Raw genomic sequence first — 17,486 nt, forward strand, 5'->3', positions numbered from 1 at the left:
GCTACGGCTTGCTTTGTTATGGAGAAATAGACTTCAGAAACAGAATTGGAAGAGGATTCCATAGGGGATTGCAGAAAAAAATTCTAAAAAAACTCAACATTTGACCCATTTATGGCCAAAAGCTAGAAGTCCATCTTTTTCTGAATGGACTGTAGAATATTACTGCTACTGAGTACGAGGTGATTAGTAATAATTTTACATGAAAGTAAAAAAGGCTTTCATTCCGTTGCCCTGGCGAGTTTTGAAGTGTGCATGGTCTCATTTTGTCACTCTGTATGTCCTCTATCCATATATGAACTTCTTGAAAGCACAACACAAACATGAGAGACACAGCGTGGGGTTGCTTTGCATGTATTTTTTCACCCAGAAAAAGTGTGTACAAAATTTTACAAGTCAGTAAAATAGGGTCTAACATCAACAAATATGACCTAAATGTGTCAATAAGCTTGCAATGGTAAATCAAGATACATCTGAAGCGAGTCACATGCAGAGAAAGCAGATTGGTTTTGCAGGTTGCTCAACATATTGGTTTCTCACGGTACGTCGTCAACTCCGGTTCAAACGGTAGGTAATCTTTGACCGCCTACCGGCATTGTAGAGCATGAGCACGCAGACCTTATCTTGCTGCTCCATTCTTTCAACTTGCTATTCATCGTCATGTGTGAAACAACCACACTAATCAAACATACCAGCCAGCCATGATGCGTTCCAGCCGTCCCACGACAGTGTGCCCCCGTGCATCTGAACGACAGTGCACTTAACCAGCACCTACTGACAGTGTCGGAGCTTCCATACTCTCCAAGACAAGTGCAGTGACTCCTTCACCTGATTCATATACTTCTGTGTTGGAAGAAGACTGCAGACCACCCCCAATGGGTGCTCCGCCGTCAACACCCAACATACATTCATGCCACATCATTTCTGCATTTGCTATTTGCCGTCATGAATCTCTACCAGCACGTCTAAGGTAGCAAGCTGAGTTTCATACGTAGATCTACTGACCAGCTAATTATTTTACCTGTACGCCATAAGCATCAGCAGCTTCGAACTTGGATTTGAATCACCTCAAGTTCATGACGGGTGAGTGAAATACACCTACTGTCAAAATTGCAGTTTCTGACCATCACCTTTTTGGCTAATCTCTTCTTCAGCCCTGCTACTCTTGACAGTGTGGCAGACTCAATACCGGCCTCGGGGACCAGCCTAGGGTTTCCACCTGCCGTAGAATATGCTCTCTGGCTCTTGGACGTCCTTCAAGTATCCATTGAGGGATATTTTACCTCATTGACCACAAATTCACGAATTTCGATCCATGATTGATAACTCACAAGGCCGTGGAAGAAAACAATTCCGCAAAACGCTGCTGATGCTTACAAACTACAATACAATGGCAACTCATTTGTCTGTCGAACTAACAAAAACAATTCATGGGAAGAATGCAATCGCCCTCAACAATGCTATTTTACTCGATTTGTAAAATAATATGCCATGTAAAATTTTTACAAATCACCTCGTACTGTGCCAAGTGTACATAAGTTAGTTTATGTACTCTTTATGTACTCTTGCTGCTATGCTGCCCAAAAGGGTACATAACCCCCCAACTATCAGTATCAACAAGAGTATGTAAGAGTACTCATGTACTCTTGCGGAGTCTTGGTATCAATTCAAGGAAATCGAAACTGCTACAGTCCATTTCAAAACTATAGACGCGGTCCTAGGCAAAAACCGTTATGCCAGTGCAGCATCTATACCACATAAAATCTGTGATCACTTTGTGCATAAATTTTTCCAAATTGGGCGTCTGTTATCCAATCGTTTAGAAACTATACGAGAGTAATTGTGGAGCGGACCTGAGCAATATTCCGAAAACTATTCTCAAAAAGTTCCAGCCAAATTTGAAATATTTCAAAAACCCGCCGCGTCTATAGTTTTGAAATGGACTGTAGCCTGGTAGCTGCAGAAGAAAAAGAAGCAAAAAGTTGCGCGGGGGGCTCGAACCCGGAGGGGCATAAGAAATCTTTACAAGGGAGCTCAATTCACCAGACTTCAAATATTTATTCAAAATAACACTTTTTGCACGTTTCCATCCCTTTAGCCTTTGGCGAACCAAGGATCGAGTCGAAACAGCAACAGCCGTTCTCACTCGATTCGAGATGTCTTCTGACTCGGACGATGAGCCACAGCTGTCTGCGCACGCGCTCGAAGCTCTCAAGGAGTTTTATACTGAAAATCAGGCGTCAGCTGAGAGTAATGCAGAGCAGATGCCTTCTGAGAATTGGGTATGTAAAACGCTAGCAATGTATCACATGTCACCTTTAATAGTACTATGCATTATCGTTACGAGCAAAACTATTGGCCCACACCTAACTATTTAGCTGAATACAGTCTCCAATGGAGCACGTTGAACAAGAACAGTGAACTGCAATTCCTTTCTTCAAGTGCCACATGATTCTACTTTGAAGTAACAGCATGGCGGTATTAAAATGATTCATGTGTCTGGGGGCCATCACCGCCATGACATCATTTGCGCAACATCTATAATTAATAAATAATGTACACGCGCATGCGGTACATTTTCCGGAATGCATAATTGAGAGATGCCTTGGAGGTGTAACCATCCACAAACGTCTGAAACACCTCTACAATGTAGGTACAAAGTCATGTACAATGTCATGTATTAAAAATTAATACACTAAAACCTGTCAAGGCGACCACCTGTCCCAGCAGACCACTGCAAGCAACACCAAGGGAAGCTATTTCCAGTCCAATGACACTGGATACGGAGACCACCTGGTACAGTAACAGAGACCAGGCTTTGAAGGTCTCTTGAGCGGTTGGCTTAGCCAGGTTTCATCGTCTGTAGTAAATACATGAGTATTCATGGTCGGCCCTGTACTCAAATACGACTCCATAACCAGGGGTATGCGACTGTGAATATGCCTTGTGGCCGGTATGCTGCCTCCATTACCATGATTACATAACTTGCCTACACCACGTCCTGTATTCGTGAACTCAATATCTGCAATCTGTCATACATGTCCACCAGTTTTCCTTTGATTTGTGCAAGTCCCGGCGCAGATCCCCAAGTCTTTAGGTGCACAGCCCTTGTTTTGTCTGAAAGGCGAAAGTTTGTTTCAAACCATGGGCAAGTGCGTGTGGGGGGGGGGGGGGGGTGGTTGTACTGCACAAGTGAAGGTGTATGATGTAATGAAGGAAGGCAGCACGCCACACAGCTGGCCCGTAGGACATGGATGAAAGTTGCCAACTCTTGGTTATGGGTCCTGGATATAGACGATGTCCGTGATATACAGGTTATGCGAATGATTTCATGGTGCATGGTGAGTCAGCGGAACCGCGTATGGGCACTAAGTACACACACAACAGAGGCGAAAGGCTATGTAGCTGTAACTTCAAGTTTCACGCATTTCAGCGATCATCAGGTAAAATGCTGCTGTCTGATGATCGCTGAAATGCGTGAAACTTGAAGTTACAGCTACACAGCCTTTCGCCTCCGTTGTATGTGTATACTGCTCTGTACATTCGTGCACTGAGCACTCCACCTCGAGCTGCCTAGACCGGCCTTGTTTGGGCATTAAGTATCTAGTGAAACCGCTTCTTGGCGCTAAGTATAGCGGAGCCGTTTTTAGGCGCTATATGTATGCAGTGCAAGTCACAGTGCAGCGCTGTGCCGGCACTTCCGAAACTTCGCCAAGGCATCTTAAAGGGTTAACTGATGTAATCACACAACCTCTAAGGCTATTTGGGGTTTAGAAAGTAGAAAGGTGCTGTGTCACCATGCCCAGCCAGATGCCTTGGAGATTTGGTCCACTTCCCTAAACTGTCCAAATATTACCGTAGTAACAAACATACATATACAGTTGTGCTCGGTGAAGTCCGACCTAAGGTGCATATTTGGCGCCCTCAACTTGCATGGCCCTCGACGCCCTGGAAGTGGTACGAATGTGGCTGGGCGTACACATGTAAGAGTCCCAGTGATATATTCGTAACTGGTCCAGGGCGTCAGTTTTGCATTTCGGGTCGGATTTCAGTGACCGCAACTTTACGTAATGGTGCATCTGCCTTTATCCTGATACCGGTAGGCGCACCCTCACTTACAAACGCATGATTTGCGAAGCACTGTCAAAATTCTCACAAACAGCATACAGAACCATGAAGCTGACATTCATAGGACCATGAAGAGACTGAAACTTAAGAACTATTGACAAGTGAACTCGGGTCGCACATGCGCGTCAAAGATATGTCATTTTGAAAACTGAGTTTGTAGCAAAAATCCGCTTCCTAGCGCATATGCTTGTATATGCGTTATTACGGTAGTGAGTTAGACCCACAAAGCATGTTCTTGTTCCGTTGTTGCCAGCAGGGAGTCCTGCACATACCGGTATGTGTAGGGCTCCCTGGTTACCAGTGCAGAATACGGTGCAAGGTATCGGTTTACATGTAGGTCTGCTGCTCTCCCTGTTAATAATGTGCCATTCACCTGTGCCTGTGTTCATGGTGTTCGCCAATAGCAACTTAGCCAGTTCTGGTACGACGAAGAAACTGCAACTGCATTAGCCGAGGAAGCGATACGCGAAGCAGGACCCTCAGGACGGTAAGTGCCACACCAAGGTCAGCATTGGCATCTCCTCTCTTCATTCTCTCTCCGTTACACACACACACACGCGCACACACACATGCACACACACACATGCACACACACACATGCACACACACACACACACACACACATGCACACACACACACATGCACACACACACACACACACACACACACACACACACACACACACACACACACACACACACACACACACACACATGCACGCACACATCTACAGGTACTGGCCTGATGAATGAAATTCATTTTATTCCTTGTTTTGCAGAATTGCTTGCATATCTTGTCCAACTACATACTACAAGCTGCAATCCATCAAACCAGAAGGCTGCCGGGCAGTCCTACTGGAATTCGATGAGCGGTTCCAGCAGCATGGCGAAGACTTTGTTTTCTACGACTACAACAAACCACTGGAGTTGCCCGCAGATGCCGCTGAGCAGGGATCCTTTGATATTGTGCTGGCTGATCCTCCCTTCCTGTCAGACGAATGCTTAGAGAAGACGAGTCAAACTGTAAAGTACTTGAGCCGTGGAAAAGTGCTCTTGTGCACCGGTTAGTCTTTGATACGCCTTTCCTCTGCCATGCTCTCTCTCTCTCTCTCTCTCTCTCTCTCTCTCTCTCTCTCTCTCTCTCTCTCTCTCTCTCTCTCTCTCTCTCTCTCTCTCTCTCTCTCTCTCTCTCTCTCTCTCTCTCTCTCTCTCTGTCTCTCTGTCTCTCTCTCTCTCTCTCTCTCTCTCCCCTATTTCTCCCTCTTTCTCTTTTGCCGTTTGATGGGTAACTCATGGACTTTAATCCTGAGAAAATGGTCTGAATGCACTGACAATGGCCAACACACTACATTATCGCAACACTGATCAGAAGGACAGAGCCATTTTTGGAAGTGAACGCTAGCTATCTAACTACTAGGGAGTGTGTATGAAAGTAATGAGTTTTATAAAACTGCTTCCGGTGGTCATCGTTCATGTGCTGTACTACATTGCCTTCAGGAAGAAGAGTCCCGTTGAATGTTGGAAGCCTGATTTTGGTTAAATTAAGGCGAAAATGTAAATCTGGGTTTGGGGTCTGCCTCTGCATGCATTTTGCCTTGGTATACCTGTCCTAATTTTGTAAAGCTTTTTTTGTTAGCCGTGCTACTCTATCTTCCATACTATCATAGCTACTGTTGATTCTGACACTGTGCACATCCACCGCATCATTGTCTGTGCATACAGGAAAGATCATGGGAGAGGCAGCGGCACGGTTACTACAGGTGCGTGAATGTCAATTCCAACCGCGTCACTCGAAGGGCCTGGCCAACGAGTTCCGCTGCTTTGTGAACTACGACTCTCAACTCAGTTGAGGAGAGCGCTGGCACCCTGACATCATCTCCTTCAATCTATGGGTAACTACTATTATGCAGAACTATTATTTATGCATGCAAATGCATAGGTTTTATGCATTTGTGGCCTTGCTGGTAAGGTCTTACAGCTGTGATGGTGTCCGCCACTGCTTGTTCATCTTCTTGCCATCAGTTCTGTGGCGGGTTTGCCAACTACCTCAATACCATTTGCTCAGTTGGTCTTGGGCATTGTTATTGTGATTTCCAGCCTGGTATCCAATGCCGATCGTTGCTCTCTGGAAGGACACGAGACTCATGCTTTCCTGGACTGCATCTAGACCAGTTGAAGACGGCGCGTAGTACTGCGGTCATCCCCGGAATTGTGCAGTCGTGTTCTGTGGGAGTGCGTACATGCACGTACTTGAAACTAGAAGGCTGTTGCCCGCAGATCAGCACATCACAGCCGTGTTCCGCATTGTCCACATCGCACTACACTTGCTGTCTTGGGGAGCAGCAGGTGTAGCAGACCGGCTGTTTGGACGCTTGGTTGAGGTCGCTTACTGGATCAGCTCCAGAGCGTTCCGCAAGTGCTTATTACGTGTTACTTCAAGAAATATTTGGCTGCTGGGTCGGACGGTTTCTCCTGATGTGGCTGACTGTAAATGCCGCCCATTGACAGATGATTGATCAGTGATCACAGTAACTGAGTTGCTGGTTGCGCACTGTTTACGTCGCTTGCTGCACTTGGGCAGGCACAGGCATGGGCCAAGACTCTGTGACCATTTGATTACGAAGAACAACCATACTACTATTTGAATTATTTCACAGAGTTTCTCGCAATTATTATGCTTCTCATGACAATTTTGAACTTGAGCCTCTTCACTGCTCAGGAAAGCGTCACAATCGGGAGTCGTACGAGTACACACGACTCCGTAGTCACAGTCCACGATTTTAACCTGCATATGAATGCAGGGATGTGTGTCTGCGTAGCCAGAGAAGTGTGTGCTTGCCATTGCCTGGCTCAGTCATTGCAATAATTATCTGTGGCACATCTCTAGCTCTGTGCTTAGCATGACAAAGTTCTTTCCGGCTTCAAGTTTCACACCAGCTGGCTGGAAGAAGTATTATACCGGTACTTTACTACTCCCTGGTCTACATACATGTAATGATTGTACATCATGGTATATCCACAATGTGCTTCATGTTATAGATTGAGAGCTTCACTGTGCAACATTGCACGATGAGCACAGGAGTGCAGAAGTACATGTACATGACATTGTGCAGTGAAATATAATTATCCAGTCCCTGGGTCAAGGGCAAGGAGCCCTACACATACCGGTACCCCATGTGCAGGGCTCCCTCGTCATGGGTACTGTAAAAGCCATAATATAACGAAGTGCTAACTCTAACGAGTTAACGAGGAGAAATCTGTCGTTAAAATAGAAATCGTTATACAGAAATCGATACATATACCCTAATACTGTCCTATTGAGCGTTGAGAATGAGTGAAAATCGTTACCTTTGGTACACGTAAACTAGTCAATTTTGGGAAATCGTTATATATGCGCCTCGTTAGAATAATAGCTTTCACAGTAGATCAGGGAGTCGTATCAACGGGGACTGGGGCATGGTATACAGAATGTCAGTCGCTGTGTGCCTTGCGATTGCTGGGCAAGCTCCTGGATAGAAACCTTCCGTGACTGCAAATAACTGAAAAGAGCCCTGTCCGGATGTCCGGCCTGCCCTGGTATGCCTACCTTTGAGGCTAAGTCTCCTGGAGAAGAATGAGAGGGGGGGGGGGGGGTTGAAATGTGTCAGGAACTTGTAAAAAGTCATCGTTTATATGGGGCAGGTCTACCACTTGTGCCTGTGTTTCTGCCAACTGCTTGTACCCATCAGAGCCCGGGGTCTGTAACTGGTACCGGGAGTCCGCTACTAGTATTAACAGTTATTAGATGTACATGACTTTATTATTTTACTCCCTGATGAAGCCCGAAGGGCGAAAATTTGGATATCTCATCTTTTTTTTTATAGAACTTTGCAGCATCAACGACCTTTGTGTGGTGGTGGTGACTGATCGTGATAAGAATTGGCTGAAGTGGAGCCTCCGTGTTCTAAACAAACGTACAGTGCTGGCAACTGAAATCCGACCCCCTCACTGACCCCCTCGCCGACCCCCTCGCCGACCCCCTCGCCAGCGAGGGGGTCGGATTTCAGTCGCCAGCACTGTACATGACTTTGTATTTTATAATCAGATCATGTAGCTACACACATTTAGTACACCTATTTATTGTCATTTCGCAGTCGATAATCATATCCAGGGAGTAGCTCCTCTACTCGTATAACGTTACACATGTCAAGAGTCCTGGAATGGGCTACAGCAGGGAGAACTAAAAACCTATTTTTAGTACCGGAGGCTCCCTGGGCTACAGTATTCATTCTTGATTTTACCAAGAGTGTGCCTATTATCATGAGTAAAGACTTGATTTTTTTACACGACATAATGTCCGTTCACGATAGGGGTTGAAAACCTGCGTTTTTCTTTCAAGTGTTTTATCTCTTGACAACTGTTACTCGGCTAATCAGTCTTGATATGATGCTTTGCCTGGTAATCTCTCTGATCTGTCGAGTGTCGTACTGAGGATGGTCTTTCCTGTCATAACTACAGCAATCAGCATGCTGTTGACGAGTGAGATCAGCAGCACTGAGATACATCATTGTCACTGCACTCTGTTTTTTTTTCAGTCAAAATCAAAATGCTGAACACGTGCACTTGTCATTGTTTTCTTTTCTCTTTTTTTCGATGGTAACAGAACAACTCATTCAGGAAATCCTTGCAAGCTTGTTGTATGCGAATGTTTTGGTTTGCGACAGGGTGCCCGGGGATAGATCAGCGATAAAGGATAGCAGTCTTTCTACTTTCTTAGTGACCATAGTATTCGTATGCCATTACTGAGCCAGCTGACCAAGAACAGTAACTGTTGTAGTTTTCCTTGTGCCTTGTGGATTACGTTGTGGACAGCTGCAGTTCGACTGTCTGTACTTATCCCAGCCTATAATAATTATCAGTGTGAGCATAGCAGCTAGGAGTAGGAAAGATGGTGCTGTCCCCTGAGGAAGTGCACGAGATTGTCTCTATCATCGCTGCTGAGGAGAATCTCAGGGTGACAGTGAGCGAATCCCTGAAGGGAGGTCTGAAGGTGGGCCTGTGTGCTGCTGCGGGTGGTTTGGTATTGGGCCCGCCTGGTTTTGCTATCGGTGGAGTAATAGGTGGTATATACGCTACGTGCACGTCGGCGAAGTTCAAGCCTGTGCACCAAGTCCTTGGCGAGATGTCGCCGGCTCAGAGACAACTGCTGCAGCGCCGTTTTCTGGATGCAACGAGGCAAATCAGCTACAGCGATGCTGCCATGCTGTTGAGCATGGTGGCCGGGGATGCTGGCCTCAAACTCATACTTATCAACTTGGTAAAGGATTTCCTTTGGCACGAGTTGAAACAGAAGGTTGCGTAGGAACACGGCGGTGCCTGGCTAACACAAAATAGTACAGCACCAGAGCTCTGCAGCTCAGTGGTGTGCAATGCCTCACTATGCTTGGCTCTCCTGATATGATTGCTGACCGTGCCATGCTTGTAGTCATCTGACGACGCCGTCGTCGGACCTCCAGCCGGACAGGTGCCGTCAAGTATTGTTTTGTTAAAGTGCACTTCACCGTTCGTGAGCATTGCTGTAATGACAACGCTGCAATGCCCATAACCACATGAAAACACTGCCTTGACTACGTGGGTTTATCTTCTCCGGCAATATTCACCTCCCTCCTCCCAATAACCCCGAAAAGTAGGTATAATGTGCAGCTGTTTGAGAAGGAACTGTAGCAGAAGTAGAACTGTATGGAGTACTTTCAAGTAATGTTTTTGTTCAGCCTTGGCTTGGATGACTTCAGCTTCATCTGACCATATTTCCGGGCTTTCTTTTGGACGGAAATTTGAATTTACTTGAAGTGCATCACGCCAAAGCAAGTAACCCCCATGGGCTATTGCATATTTGGGGGAGGGTGAAAACTTGAAACTGAAAAGCAACTTGTTGCTTCGGCTGTTGTTGTCTCCACAGATTCCCTTTGCTCTTCAGTAATACCCTATGTGAAATCTGTCCCCATGGCTAAGCTAGCACTCTGAACCAGTGCACAGCCCTGCTGGGCTCCACTCCAGGTACCACCACACTAGCGCACTCAATCTGATTGCATTGGGCAGCGCTGTACTTCATAGTATGTTGGTGCTTCTTGGCATACGTCACTGGATTACTTGGAATGATACATCCGGCTAGTTGCAGGTGCTGTATCCAGCTACTACATAGTAGCTGTCGCAACCACATTTCAATGCTATTAAAGTCGGACAAGTAGTTTAAAAAAACTATATTCAATTTCATACGCATACTCACGGTGACGTTAAAAGAGTTATCTTGCTGGTGTGCTTAGTGTTAGGGTTTTAGGTGAGAACTTGGCAATGGGGAGTCATATCTTGGTTTGGGCAATCCTGCCTGTTTTGAGTACGCTTGCACCACCACGGTATGTACGTGTGCGCTGGAATTCCAAATAGCGTACCACTACAACTACTTGTAGGCAAAATGCCTGCAATGTACTTCTACATGTACTTCTACATGTACATAACCCGGTTATGTACTCTTGATACCGTTGGGATGTCATTTCAGCTCAGAACGTATTCATGGTGTCATCATTCCACTGTCCTCTTCATTGCTGATGCAGTAAGCGCATTCACAGCGAGCACAATCCACTATCAGAGGACACTGCTCAGCTGGAGAGGAATTTATTAGGTGAAATAGGATAGAGGCAGGAGCGAAGAGGCTCATCGCTATTGCTATAATAATAATAGTTGCTATAGGCAATGAAAATGTATGCGACAGGTCGGTTTCGCTTTGAGCACTATTATCACCACAACGCGCTTTATCAGTGCTGCGGTGTACGAGAGGTACAAAGCTATGCATGCCATTGTGCTACCTTATTGACAAGGGCCACTGGAACTCTCGTATCTTATTGTTTTCGCATCGTCTCCCGATCGCTTGGCATTGTGGTTTTTTTTTTAATAAAGTAATCCAAGGTCACTTCAGCTCGTCCTACTCTTGTTGTGACATTCATATCTCATTTAAAAGTAATAGTCGATAAATCAATCTGTTGTGGCCCAGTGATATGACATTGTGTTGATGGACTTTGCATGGCAGTATGGTGAGAAAATGCAATGATTCTAGCCAATATTTTTAACAGGATTTGCTGCCTCTTCACACAGATTGGCATTGAAGTTATCGCGGTGAAACTAGTCTACAAGGCCTGGACGCACCTTGAAAAAGCCAACATCCTAGCAAGTAGCATTGGCCCATGAAAACCATATTTCAAGAAGCCCATGTTAATTAAAGTCAATCAGAGCACAAGAAGTCTATTACCAAATTTACATTTCATCAATATGAATACAAATTCACTCCCTGGCAATTTCATGTACGTCCCTATCAGTAATGCGGCCTGTTGCTGCAGGAAAAAAAAGCGTCCGAGTAAAGCCTAAAGAAAAAGGACTCGGAGAAATGCGCGGTGCAAACACTTCACACAGAGAGTGGCTAGGCATGTGATCAAAAATCATTGAGAGTTGTGGAGCGTGCCAGTGGGCAAATGCGTCGGGTTCAAAGTCCACGCGTGCCAGTGTCGAGCTCAGCAGGGCACTGCGCTTCACCGGCAATGCATAGATGCATGCCAATGTCCACGAGCACCGCATGTCTGCTCTGAGCTGAAAGTACATGAAAGGTAGTGCAAGCAATATAAAAGAGGAGAAAGGAAACAGAGAAATTAGTACATGTATGCATGTGCAAATGGCTTGAACATTCAGTGAATACGAGCAATATTAAATCGTGCAGTCTGTGCTACTGCTGGTGGTGCTGCTTTTGCAGCAAAGGGTTGTGTTGTGAGTGCCTGTATCAGTCACATAGCCATGTAGTCGTGGGCAGTTGGTATGTAGACATCGCTCGGCGTCTGATTTTGGCTGGTGCTGCTGCTGCTGCTGCCAGAGTATCCAGGCATCGCCGCAACAGGGACACCGCCAACCCAGTTGCAGTTGGCCGCCGATACCTCGGCCGCTGGCATCAGCGTCATCGCCGGTGGCACTGCAGCATTCATGTTCAACACCTGCTGTTGCTGCTGGTGGTGGTGGTGTTGAGGTCCCTGCTGTGTGCGAGCCATGGGCTGTGGCATGGCAGATGGTGGCTGTTGCATCAGAGTCTGCTGCAAAGGTTGCTGACCTGTACCCTGTTGATTATGCGGTGTAGACGATGGTACAGTCACCCCGTGCACATGTACGCCTGCAGCCGCAGCAGCCCCATCGCTGGAGGCATGTGCTGCGAACACGCCATTCGGTTCCACAGGATTAGGGCCACAATGCTGCTGCATCGGTGCCACAGGAGCCAAGATGTGGAATGGTGCTGCTGGCTGTGTTGAGACTTGGGCTGCTGGGCCTATCCACTGTACATACGCCGTCGGCAAATGGTGCTGCTGCATTATAGGGTGTACATTGGCAGCATACGTTGCCACCACAGGTTGCTGCTGCTGTTGGTGACCTGTCGGCATATATTTTTCAGCCATTGTCGGCGCATGCTGATTAAGATTGGCTGCACCGGGCAGGCTACCTTGAAGGAGAGGTGTATGCTTATAGCCAACCTTGACACCTTGCTGTCTGTTCGCCAGATTATGTGGATGTGGTGATGGCATGCTCCAATACTGGCCATTTCCGACGGATGGGAAGGGTGGACTCAGAGTTTGAGTAACCGTTGTGCTATCGTTGAGCACACCGCCATCGATCACAGGCACCACGTAGCTAAAGCCAGTTGGTTGCGGGTAATGCTGTTCCATACCAGCAGGATACGCCGCCGCCCCCTGCCATGGCGCAGCAGCAGCAAACGTGTATGGACACACCGCACGTACGTGGCCCTCATCGCCGCATGCGTGGCAGACCCTGGTCGGCGGCTTGGGACAATGCAGGGCGATGTGACCAGTGGACGTGCAGTTGTAGCATTTCATCACAGGCTTGTCTTTCGACGGCTTGCTACCACCTGCAGCCTTGCCGCCAACACAGCCAACAACATCTCCACCGTCCGACCCCATTACGATCGTTGCCTCTGGTCCCTTGTGCACGTCAGCTGCAGATTCCGGTGGAATGTTCTGATCCACCACGTACATGAGCACTTTCTCACCCTGTGACAGTGTCCTATATCCCTTCTTGCAGATTGTTTGCTACATACAGCGACACACAAAGAAATAGCAGCAGTACATACATGTAGCTAAGAGTGAATTTTGACCAGGATATTCGCACCACCCCGTACATACACCTTGGCTATATCACCGAGTACTAGTACATGCAATTGACATCAGCAAGAGTGCATGGCTCCAGGACTCTCTGCTTTCGGCTGTCCTGGTATGTACTCTTGATATCATGTGTATGTCACTATTGTGATCTAGGAAATTAAAGGGGAAGTTAAGGCAAAGATTAAAATTTCACCAGTTGTAGTCTTCGGGGTGCTGAGTCGAATGGTCTTGGTCCGAGAAAGCTGAGACGCTCCCTTCCTACTTGAATCCCAATCGAACTCACGCACTTCCACCGAAACTGGGTGACTGCGCCCTACTAGATGGGGATTTGTATGCAAAATGTCACTAAAAGCGCCATTTCGTTCTTATAAAAGCACGGATGACCGCGATTGGCCCATATGTTGTAGTCTTTTGGACGCTGAGTCGACTGGTTTTGGTCCGAAAAGGCTGCGATGCAGCGTTCCTCCTTTATTCCCAATCGAACATGGTTGAACAAGTGGTCATGTGCTCCTGGGTGCCCAAATCACCTGGTCACCACGCCAGCAGGCGACAACTTTCACACCAAGGTTCAACTCGAGTTCAACTCGAGTGACAGGACTGCACCCAAAAAAGGTCAAACAGGCTAGTAAGTTGTACCCTGCAGGCACGGTGACCAGCTGACTGGTGTACGCAGGAGCACGTGACCGCTTGTTCAAGCATGTTCGATTGGGAATAAAGGAGGAACGCTGCATCGCAGCCTTTTCGGACCAAAACCAGTCGACTCAGCATCCAAAAGACTACAATATATGGGCCAATCGCGGTCATCCATGCTTTTATAAGAACGAAACGGCGCTTTTAGTGACATTTTGCATACAAATCCCCATCTAGTAGGGCGCAGTCACCCAGTTTCGGTGGAAGTGCGCGAGTTCGATTGGGATTCAAGTAGGAAGGGAGCGTCTCAGCTTTCTCGGACCAAGACCATTCGACTCAGCACCCCGAAGACTACAACTGGTGAAATTTTAATTTTTGCCTTAACTTCCCCTTTAATTCACGATGTCACCCCCCCCCCCCCCCCCCCCCCCGCACACACACACATACATGTACACTTACTGTCACCTCCAATGCCACACAGTATGGGTACTGTAACACAGGAACACTGGTGCCAGTTTTTTTGGCGATTTGCATGCACAGACTATCGGATATGTTTGCGATTGGAGTCAATTCCATTAGTACTACAGTTCTACGTTTCGCGGCTGCTAACATAGTCATTTGTGATTTCACACCTACAGCGAATTTTGCGAACGCTTCCAGATCGCCATGGTTTCCCGGTTTACAGTGACCGCTAAAAACCTGTCTCAGTGCAATTGCTCACCATGAGCTGCAGCTTGCCTGTGCTTCTGGCAGCCGGGTGTCTTTTCTTCTTCAATTCTTTTTGATATACAGTCAACTTCGCTTATAACGACACTCGGCGGGGCATCAAAAAGGTGTCGTTATTCACGAAGTGTCGTTATACCCGAAGTCTCATTATATGTATTGCAGTGGGATGGGACTTTGCTCTGGGCATGGAAATTCTGTCGTTATTCGCGTATTGTTGTTATATCCGCAGTCGTTATTTGCAAAGTTGACTGTACTCACTGCTGTACACAGAACAAGAAGTCACAAGGCTAGTTTGTTGCAACTCCGAGTTAATATGCATACTTACTTTGTACTGTGTTGCAGTTAATGCATTCTTACTTTGTACTGTGTTGCAGACAATGACTACATGTAGACTACGAGCGGGTAGACCATGGTAAAATCTACTCTGACTCCAGGTAGACCATGGTAAAATCTACTCTGACTCCGCTTGTGTTGTGTGTTCGCTACATGTACATGTACACTTCGCATTGGAATAGTTGAATAATCGTTTGTCCCCTGGAGTGGTGCTTTAGTTGTTCGCAAAATTCATGGTTCGTTACATCACTATTATTATTATTATACCGTGGTGGACATTGAAATCCGTTAACATTTTTACAGTGTGTATGTGTTGTACAAGCGAGCTGTTTTCGCCTGACACAGACCGGAACTGAACTCCCTACTTAGGGCGCCAACCAGGGTCATCCCATTGGATTTCAATGTCCACAACAGTAGTCACGTTCTCATGATCTGGCGGCCAGGTACCAGGTGGCCAACGAGATGAGAAGTGGCATCACAATACACAATCACTGTCACAGGTTCTAGACTGAGTAGATGATTAAATAATTATTTTACCATGAGCAGCACTGAGTCTGTTTGTCATGCAGTTTCGCACTCAGCTTTACTCTGGTCTGGAGGCAGAGAATCATCTATGTACACTGAGTCTGTTCATTGAGCATACGATGGAGTGATGTGCTATGTTTCGCACTCCACTAAGCATGTTGTACCGTTGTATTTATACGCCAGAATTGGCACGGTGCTGCTTGTCATAGTCCGATCAGTGATTGTCTGTGTCGGTTTTGTCACGCATCCTGCACTCGACCGCGAATTCAAAGAGGAAACGCGTGCATATACCATGTATACGAGGCGAGTAAGAGCGAAGCGATGAAACGACGGGTTATAGCCCGTGCGACAAAGAGCACTTCAATTTCATCGCGCACTTCGGCGCGAATCCACGGATCAGGAAGCTAACGAAGCCGCTCGCGGAGTCCAACCAACCAACCACTAAAGCTAAGTAAAGGCTCGCCGACCTTCACGTTCTTACATTAGCAAGTCTGAATTTCGCGTTTCATCCGAAAAACAGCAACTATCTTTACAGGAGCTAATGGCAGTAATGCAGCGTTTGTCGAGCGAGGCAGAAGCGATAAAGAAGAAACTCTAAAGCCGCAGTGCATGAGCATTCAAATACCTCCTCGTGACATTCAAACACCGCCCCGAAGCAACACACCGTTCGTCACACATGAACGTGAGGGTAGGGTGCTTAGCAATCCAATACAGCACACCCGACATATTCTCGAGTCCGACCACCCTCCTTCATGGAAGCGCATACATGTACTCAACCCGTACTCCACCCCAAGTCGCAAGTGTTGTGAGTCAAGGAACATCGAAAATAAATAAAAATTTAATGTTTACTTCCTAAAAAGTCAAAGGAACTAAAGCATGAGGCTGCGCTCACCTGATAGACGAAAACATCTCCTTTCCCGTCGTCACGGATCACGAATCCATAGCCCAGCTTGAAGCTGAACCACTTGACTATTCCGCTGATTGGCCCTTCGCCGTCGACGCCAATGGCTCTGGCTCTTTCGGTAGCGATTTCTCGTCCTTTTTGGTCCACTTCGTCAGGTGACGTCTCCATTGTAGTTGTTCCGGCGGGCGCGTTTTCCTCGTTACTCTTCGGGACGACATCTCCAGGTTGGTCCATTTTTTCGACAAAGCGACACTACAGGAGTGTGACTGTTAGTTCCTGGTGATAGCGGTACCACTAACCTAGCCTTCTTTCAGCTAGCACCCGATCTCGCGAGACCGCTAACCTTCCTCGAACGGCCCGCGGCAACTGCGCCAGCAATGAGGGACCTGGTTGTTGTCGCGAGTCGGCAGGAAACGGTCGACAGGCGAGATGTTAGGGTTTCCGATCTGCATCTGCCCAGTGTTGTGTGGGGTTTTCGGCGCGAGCTCTGGAATCAGTCGAGGGCCAGACTAGGTAGGTTTTGGTTGGGAGTCAGGAGTCAGGTTCTTTGCTGTTTGCACATGCGCCATGCATCGCTCGCAGCGCACACAGCTGATTGTCCGGTTACCATGGCGTTGTTTTTGCTGATTGGTAGAGTCTACAAAGACTACACGCCGCAGCGTAAACCATGGTAAACTAGTATTTTTTTTTTACATTGGTAGGTCTACAATCTACGTGCAGGGAGTCTAGTCGGCTTTTACGACTCCCTGGTAAGTACAATCAAGTGTAGACTCTACAATGACATAATAATTATTGGTTACCGGTACGGTATGTATTCTTGGTACAATCATGTGGAGAAGAGGTTGGTGCGACTTCGGCGATAGTAGGGGAAGAGTGTGTTGCTCCCTACATGGGAGCTCGCGGTGTTCCTGCTGACTTGAATTCTCACTTGACTGACTCACGACTGCCATCCAGAGCACACGAGAAGTCCATCGAACCGTCCAGGCGTCCACTCGGCAAACGTGCAAGAAAGCACCACTCCCTGCTCAATACACAGTGTTTCGGGGAATTCACCCCTCA

General features: G+C 47.0%; 3 protein-coding genes across 4 annotated transcripts; 2 read left to right on the plus strand and 1 right to left on the minus strand.

Annotated features, from left to right (window-relative positions):
- Positions 1-2,053: 2,053 nt before the first annotated feature.
- Positions 2,054-7,150, plus strand: LOC135815290 (EEF1A lysine methyltransferase 1-like). 2 transcript variants are annotated; one of them, XM_065328567.1, is made up of 5 exons: positions 2,054-2,279; positions 4,530-4,612; positions 4,904-5,187; positions 5,847-6,016; positions 6,222-7,150. In XM_065328567.1, the coding sequence occupies exons 1-4, from the start codon at positions 2,154-2,156 to the stop codon at positions 5,972-5,974; spliced, it is 621 nt and encodes a 206-aa protein (XP_065184639.1). In that variant the 5' UTR covers positions 2,054-2,153; the 3' UTR covers positions 5,975-6,016; positions 6,222-7,150. The 2 variants fall into 2 exon arrangements, with proteins under 2 accessions (XP_065184639.1, XP_065184638.1); XM_065328566.1 differs by having other exon boundaries at positions 5,847-7,150.
- Positions 7,151-9,051: 1,901 nt separating this feature from the next.
- LOC135813482 (protein C19orf12-like) lies at positions 9,052-9,465 on the plus strand. The gene has a single exon (XM_065326574.1). It carries the CDS (start codon positions 9,052-9,054, stop codon positions 9,463-9,465), a length of 414 nt encoding a protein of 137 aa, XP_065182646.1.
- Positions 9,466-11,373: 1,908 nt separating this feature from the next.
- Positions 11,374-16,927, minus strand: LOC135815292 (uncharacterized). The gene is made up of 2 exons (XM_065328568.1): positions 16,416-16,927; positions 11,374-13,237 (listed from the first exon to the last, which is right to left on the minus strand). Exons 1-2 carry the CDS (start codon positions 16,659-16,661, stop codon positions 11,933-11,935), a joined length of 1,551 nt encoding a protein of 516 aa, XP_065184640.1. The 5' UTR covers positions 16,662-16,927; the 3' UTR covers positions 11,374-11,932.
- Positions 16,928-17,486: the final 559 nt, after the last annotated feature.

The sequence above is a fragment of the Sycon ciliatum genome, chromosome 4 (assembly GCF_964019385.1).
Source record: "Sycon ciliatum chromosome 4, ocSycCili1.1, whole genome shotgun sequence".
Taxonomy (NCBI): domain Eukaryota; kingdom Metazoa; phylum Porifera; class Calcarea; order Leucosolenida; family Sycettidae; genus Sycon; species Sycon ciliatum.

Bases quoted from the DNA above. Each gene is read 5' to 3' on its own strand.
- LOC135813482 (XM_065326574.1), top strand. From the start codon at position 9,052: ATGGTGCTGTCCCCTGAGGAAGTGCACGAGATTGTCTCTATCATCGCT.
- LOC135815292 (XM_065328568.1), bottom strand. From the start codon at position 16,661: ATGGACCAACCTGGAGATGTCGTCCCGAAGAGTAACGAGGAAAACGCG. The intron at 13,238-16,415 runs GTGAGCGCAGCC...CGCTGTATGTAG, and splicing joins GAGATGTTTTCGTCTATCAG to CAAACAATCTGCAAGAAGGG.
- LOC135815290 (XM_065328566.1), top strand. From the start codon at position 2,154: ATGTCTTCTGACTCGGACGATGAGCCACAGCTGTCTGCGCACGCGCTC. The intron at 4,613-4,903 runs GTAAGTGCCACA...CTTGTTTTGCAG, and splicing joins GAAGCAGGACCCTCAGGACG to AATTGCTTGCATATCTTGTC. The intron at 5,188-5,846 runs GTTAGTCTTTGA...CTGTGCATACAG, and splicing joins AAAAGTGCTCTTGTGCACCG to GAAAGATCATGGGAGAGGCA.